The sequence below is a fragment of the Strongylocentrotus purpuratus genome, unplaced genomic scaffold (genome assembly GCF_000002235.5).
Source record: "Strongylocentrotus purpuratus isolate Spur 01 unplaced genomic scaffold, Spur_5.0 spur5_scaffold_1, whole genome shotgun sequence".
Lineage (NCBI taxonomy): Eukaryota > Metazoa > Echinodermata > Echinoidea > Camarodonta > Strongylocentrotidae > Strongylocentrotus > Strongylocentrotus purpuratus.
This window is the reverse complement of record NW_022145594.1, coordinates 11,114,436-11,121,203: the sequence shown is the minus strand read 5'-3', so window position 1 is coordinate 11,121,203 and position 6,768 is coordinate 11,114,436. Positions and strand designations below refer to the sequence as shown.

At 37.0% G+C, this 6,768-nt stretch overlaps 1 protein-coding gene across 1 annotated transcript; it reads left to right on the top strand.

Moving 5' to 3' along the window:
• The first annotated feature begins 1,373 nt into the window (after positions 1-1,373).
• On the top strand, positions 1,374-5,943 carry LOC105445475. The gene is made up of 4 exons (XM_030977676.1): positions 1,374-1,559; positions 3,997-4,110; positions 4,525-4,923; positions 5,404-5,943. Exons 1-4 carry the CDS (start codon positions 1,532-1,534, stop codon positions 5,733-5,735), a joined length of 873 nt encoding a protein of 290 aa, XP_030833536.1. The 5' UTR covers positions 1,374-1,531; the 3' UTR covers positions 5,736-5,943.
• Positions 5,944-6,768: the final 825 nt, after the last annotated feature.

Below are 6,768 nucleotides of genomic sequence, written 5' to 3'. Positions count from 1 at the left end.
TGCAGGCTCTGACATGAAGGCTCCTAATTTATTTTTTGGGAATTTGCAATTTTCCAACAAATGCATAAAAAAAGAATAATTTACAAAAGAAATTGAGAAAAAATCCCGGAAAATCATGTCATTTCAGCAACATTTGTAAATCAATGGTATCGAATTAGAAATAAACCACGTTTGAATTTTATTTTTGGGGCAACTGCCTCCCTATCAGTATGCCAGTGTTCAGGGGCTGATGTATTCTCACCCCTATAATAATAATTTAAAAAACACGCGCTTTCCCATCCTCTCACAATATTTCCAGTATATGCGCGTATCGCTATTATAAAATGACTTTTTCTTTATTTTTTACTACTGCTACGGACACACAGAATAAAGGGAAATAAAGCTTGTTAAAATAAAGTTAAATTGTAACGTTTAATTTCCAATCATTTTTTCTGTTTCACACACTTTGTTTTGGCTTAAGTAAAAAATACAGTAGGTAATTAAACTTATCTTTAACAAAATGATTCTGATTGGGTAGTTTCCCGTCTGACATCGATGCCGGTCACAGCTCGTCTCGTCCACTTGGCCCTGGCCTCCGCAGACGGCGTCTTTGCTCCACTTGGCCCCGGTAGTCGCCCCGGATTCTTGACCTCCGCAGACTGAGATACGATGGTGTGCGTCCCGATCCCAGACAAGAGCTAGCCCCCGACGAAAGCTATGGAGAACCGGGTGGCAGTTGATCGAGCTAGCCTCTCGTCCCGACGTGGAATTACCCTCAGATATTGACTTTAATTGCCGACTTCTAACATGACGTTCAGTCTATTATAGCTTAGGTGGTTCTCCTCGATTGCAGAAAATCCACCTCTTAATATACCCTACGGTTACTAAGTAAATTCTAAAAACATGACTACAAATATTTGGAGAGAAAATGATCTTACAAAGGAAAATACTTGTATTGAAAAGAGGCTTCCTAAATGTGTGCCAAACAACAGATAAAACATGTACACTGAATTAATGACTTCCCCAGGCCTATTCATATGGAACAATACATCTTGGTCTGAAAAGAAAACATCTGACCTTAACATCTTCACCTGACCTTAACAAAGAATACTCCAGACCAGAGAGCAAAACAAATAAATTTATTTCCTGACACCCATCCTCTCACAACATTTCCAGTATATGCGTGTATCGCTATTATAAAATGATTTTTATTTAATTCATGTTTTATTATTTGTTATTTTCTTTTGGTAAAAAATACGGATAATTTTTACTCCCTTACTGCTGATTTTTTTGTTCTGGGGGGGGGGGGGAGTGAAAATGCGTTTTGCCCCCCCCCCCCCCCCCTCCCCACACACACACATTTTTGATTGGGGCATCCGGTTGAATTGGACTTTGATAAACTCGTTTAATTGCTGTTTCCTTTCCTGAAGAAGCCATTGCCATCAGGATATTGCCAGATCACTGTGTATAAAATATAACGTTTCGTCTTTCACGATTTCAGACTGACAAGGACAATTAAGAGTATACATATCATAATCATAACTTCTGAGTCATGGCAGACAGTAGTACTGCAGGTTCAGGTATGTTGATTTATATCGATAATAGCAAACAGGGAAAAAAGTAAAATTCTAACCTTCGATTATCTGTATATTTATGTCCCTGCTTATTAGACATATCTGCAAAATCACCGGACTGTGGATTACGTTCTAGTTTTGATGCCACAGGCACAATAATGTGATAGATTTACACAGTTGTGTATTGCAAAATATTACTCATTTGACCAAAAACATAAATCATTAGTTAGATGAGTAAGTTTGCTGTAAAGGTACTATGTCCCTTTTGCAGCCAACCTCAAATTCTTTAGGACTTTGCAGGAATTATGAATATGTCATGTATGTCCTATATGTGAAATTTAAATGTAAGCCGTGTCCCAATATTCAAATTATGCAAGAAACCTGTTTACTTGCTAGACTTCAGTGTCAGACACTATTGAGTGACTGACTGGCTTTTTTTCTTCTTCTTTGATAACAACATACATACAATGAGCTGTAAAGGGTATATGAGCTTTGTCTACATCAATAACCCACTTCTTGTGATGGCCAAAATTAAACTGATTGAATCTTTGCGCAGCGTAAAACGTATGACCATTCAGTACAATGGTCTGAAAATCAAGACTATTACTTATTGGCTCTATAGCTCCTAAGTCGATTTGACAACTAATAGTCGTTATTTTCCCACTTGAAGACATTTTCAAGCCCCACCTTTTTTTAGGGAAGTTCTAAATTAGTATTATCTTTCAAATGCCGTTGGAATTTAACCTTTTCATTTTTTGGCCTGCAAATGGGACATAGTACCTTTAAGTGATCAATGTGTGCGAAAATATAACATACAAGACAAAATGGATGTTCAATATGAATATTGGTCACTGTTTTCATCATTTGAGATAAATCTAAGACCATGTGAAAGCATAACATATTCCTTGAGGGATTGATTTATACCAAATATCAGTAGACTTATCGGAATAGGTCAAACTGCCTAGGCTCATGAAAGTTGTATGAATGTAATTGTACCACACAAAAAACGTATTGTTAGGGTCAGGTATTATGGGACCATCGAGACATTGAGGAGTAGAGCACCCAGGTGCCCCTTTGTAATTAGTTTTTCAGGCTCTTTATGTTATTTATCGTACTTGGTAAAATAAAGCACTGTCCAGCAGCCTTTTCATTGTAGGCAGGGGCGGTCGAGCGACTTCCAAAGTGTGGGGGGACCAACAAAAAAGGGCACTTTCTAGAGAATAAAAAGGGCACCTACAATGGGAAATCTCAAAGCGAAAATACACAGTTTTTTAGACATTGGCATAAACCCCTACATTGTGATTACATTATCAGGGATGGTTTCAATATTGGTTTCTCTTTATACATCGATACAAGTTGGATGGAAAGCCTAAAAATTGATTTGCGAGCGAGCGAAGCGAGGGAAGCGAACTAGGATTTTTTTTTTAAAGGTTTGTGAGGTCGCAGTGCGAAAAATTACATATAAAGTGGGAAATCCCCATCCTGATGGGGTTATGAGCACATTCTCATAACGGAAAAGACTAAAATACCTTTGATGGGTAACATAATTATATCATCTATAAATTTGAGCGAGCGTAGCGAGCGAGCTATGAGGGAAATTACTCTTAGTCACTTTGAATTAGGGGCACGTTTAATGCATGATGAGAGGAAAAGGGGACACTTATTAAAAGGGATAAGACACTTAATAGAAAAGAAAAGGAGCACGTGTCATAGTACAAATGGTAATTATCAGAGACGAAAATGAGGCACTTCTTACACCTGAAAAAAGCACTCACCTAGAATGAAAAAAAGCACTTATGAGAATGAGAAATGGGCATTTGTTGACGGAAAAGTATCACCCATCAGATTTTAATAGGGGGCATTTATAAGAGGTAAAAAGGTTTTTTTTTTATCGCACCTGAAAATGAAAATAAAAAAGGGGCACTTATAATAAAGGAAAATGTGCATTTGTTGAAAGAAAGGGGGCATCGATCAGATTTTAATAAGGGCATTTATTTGAGATGAAGGGGTTACTTATCAAAAGTGACAAGAGGCACTTCTCGTACCTGAAACGGGGCACGTACTAGAGATTAATAAAGGCACTTATGAGAATGGAAAATGGACATTTATTGCAAGGGAAAATGGGCACTTGTCGAAGTAACAGAGGCTCGTGTCAAAAAAAGGGGTAATTATCAGAGGTGAAAAGGGTGAGGGGCACTTTTACAAAATAATAGGGGCACTTTTCAAAGTAAAAGGGGCACTTTTCCCATGTAATAAGGGGCACTTTTTACAAAGTTAAAGGGGCACTTTTACTATGTAAAAAGGGGAATTTGGAAAAGCGAGGGGCCCCCTGCCCCTGGAAGGGCCCCCTCCGATTGTAGGAGCAGTTTTTCCCTGTACAAAGGCGACGCTTAATGAAATTGTCAGACTGGTTCTTTTTACTACTTTAAATTTCATTTAGCAGAAGTATCATCGCATTTTGTGTTTGACGAGGAATCAAAGACCTTAACTGTGAGACACGGTTACACACTCCATGTTGGGAATGTAGACACAGTCCAGGATCAAGAGGAATGTGAAGGTGAATTCATGTTTAGCATCGTTCTTTCAGATGAAGATTTAGATTCTTACTGAATTTTTTTTAAAGTAGCTCTGTATATTGATTTTATAAAAATTGATCATAATATCAAAAAGATATAAAAGCAATTTCGTCTTTCTGTAAACAAAAAGTTTTATAAAAAGTAATGTTTTTGCGCCATTCATTATTTTATACGTATCCAGGAACGTCTCATTCTGAGAAATTGCTTTCTCTTGGAAAATAATTACGATCCTGAGCTTAAAAGAATAAGTAACGATTTAGAGTATTAATAATTCTTTAAAGTTGTATTCATGTTTTAATGAAGCTTCAAGAAAAAAACTTTGGCTAGAACTTTTGTTTTCTATTATATTCATAGTTAAATACGAGGTCATAATGAAAGAATCATATCTGTTTCAGAGATGGAAGTGGATGCTTACATTGAGCCCATAAAAAAGGCTGGTGCTATTAAAGCTGATCCTAGGATTCTGCAGCTCCTTCAGAAAGTGCCTCCAGATTGTCACAACCCTGGAAAATGGAAAGTTAACCAACAATTGTGCTCCGAATTAGTATCCCTATTCCAGGAGCAAGGCGCTGCTCTAACAAAGGTTCGGTTTGACTCGGTGCACTTCTTCGTTAGTGTCAAACTCGGGCCCGATCACGATGCCTTTCTTCAAGCCTGTAGAGACGGCACACTCTCGCGAGGCTTGACAAAAATTCTTGTTACTCCAGAACTGGAGAAGGAAGTTGGAGTCAAACTCGGAGTAAGGCTGGAAGTGAAAGAGACATCAAACACAAATAACGTCTCGGCACTAGCAGGTTAGTATCACATGATGGGGTTGATAATAGCATTGATATATAGCAAATAGCGAAAATTTGTAATTATTAATCATCGATTATTTGTATATGTATGTCCCTGAATATTGGTCATCTCTTCAAAACACCGGACTGTTGATCACTTATGGTTTTGGGTTCGAGTCACGCCGCGGCACTAATTTCTTTGGCAACACATTTATGAACATTTGCCATACTCGACCAAAATGAGTTAAATGGGTACTTCGCAGGAATTGAATCCTCGAAATTCTAGGGCGGCGTAATATCAGTCATGTTACAGCCAGAGTAATAAATGTGTAGCGTCAGGGAAGTCAAGTCGGACAAACCTAACCTATTTAATACGAACCCACTATTGTCATTAATAGTATTACTAATTTATGAGTATCATTACTACAACATGTATTAGTATTATTATGATTATGATTATCATTTTCATTGTTATTATTGCTGTAATTATCAAACCAGGCAGGATGACAAATTTGATGGACATAAAGTTGAACAAGATAGGGGACGCTGTGGGTGACGACGAGAATCTTGCGGCTCTGGGATTACTTCTTGGTTTTGCACAAACCAAGGTGGACATGTTTCTTGCTACAAATCGAGTTGATGGCAAAGTGTCTGCAAAAGGCACCAAGAATATGCTATCTGCATGGAGCAAAAAGACTCGCGGCGAGAACCAGGTGAAGGAGCTCAGTGATGCCTTGGCGGATGTCGAATTGGGGTATATTGCTGAGAAATACCTACAGCGATTTTCCAGGGATACTCTTAGAGGACGAGTTGATGTCACCGGAATGTAACAATTATTGGTTGATTTCTTATAATTTTGGCAGTTTTTTAATTGTTCTTCGAAGCTACCGAAGTTTCATGTCAAATAAATATACTGGTATCACTGAAAGGCATAGTTGATTACATTATTTTAAAGGCCCTCTGTACTAATTGAAGCTAATTGCTCCCTCTATATAGAAAACTTCCACAATCGGTGCCTGTTGGTCCCCCATGATCCTCTATTTCTTATGTTAATTGAGAGCTGTCAGTGCCCTCGCTGTGTGGTCTAATCCCTCCTGGCCAAACTAGTGCAGATAAGCTTTAACTGACGAATACCTTTAAAGAGGTTTCCCAAATCTTTTAAATGGCAGTTTCCATTGCTCCTGATCTCACAATTTCCTTATGCCATTTGAGAAGAATCGATGAACATAATTCCATCTTTTAAATAGAAAGATATTTCATCTCTTGGACAACTTTTGGTATGAAAGTCATAAAAGGGTCTAATAAATTGATCTGTTTGGCTAGGCCTGAATATTGGAAATATTAAAAAATCTTAGTTACATTATATTTGTCGAGTTAGGCTCAGAATGTTTACCATTTTCGCTGAAGGTTTCCCAAATCTGGAAGCTGTCAAACATGCAAATTCTTTTCCTCCCATGGTAATTTGTATATGTATATTTTTGTTTAATAAAAATAAATAAATAAATATGTAAATCTAAAATGAATTTGATGACCAATCATCATAGCTAGGTTGCTTGTGATTGTTGATAAGGAAAATGAAACCACAACTCATCTTTTTGTTTATAAGTTACTTGTTACTATTAAGTACTGGTATTGTATGGTATTTCTTTTCCAGATCACTATATAAAAAACAATATCAACAATATAAAAAAGTACATGTTCATATAAGATTGAGAATATAGTGAGTGGCTAGATAGCCTACACAGCTTTTTAATACGACAACATTGTCGAGAAAATTAAATGAAAGAAAGAACTTACAATAAATAAAAACAAGAAACATATTATTCATAGTCGTAAAATTGATGACATCTAGAAAACACAAAA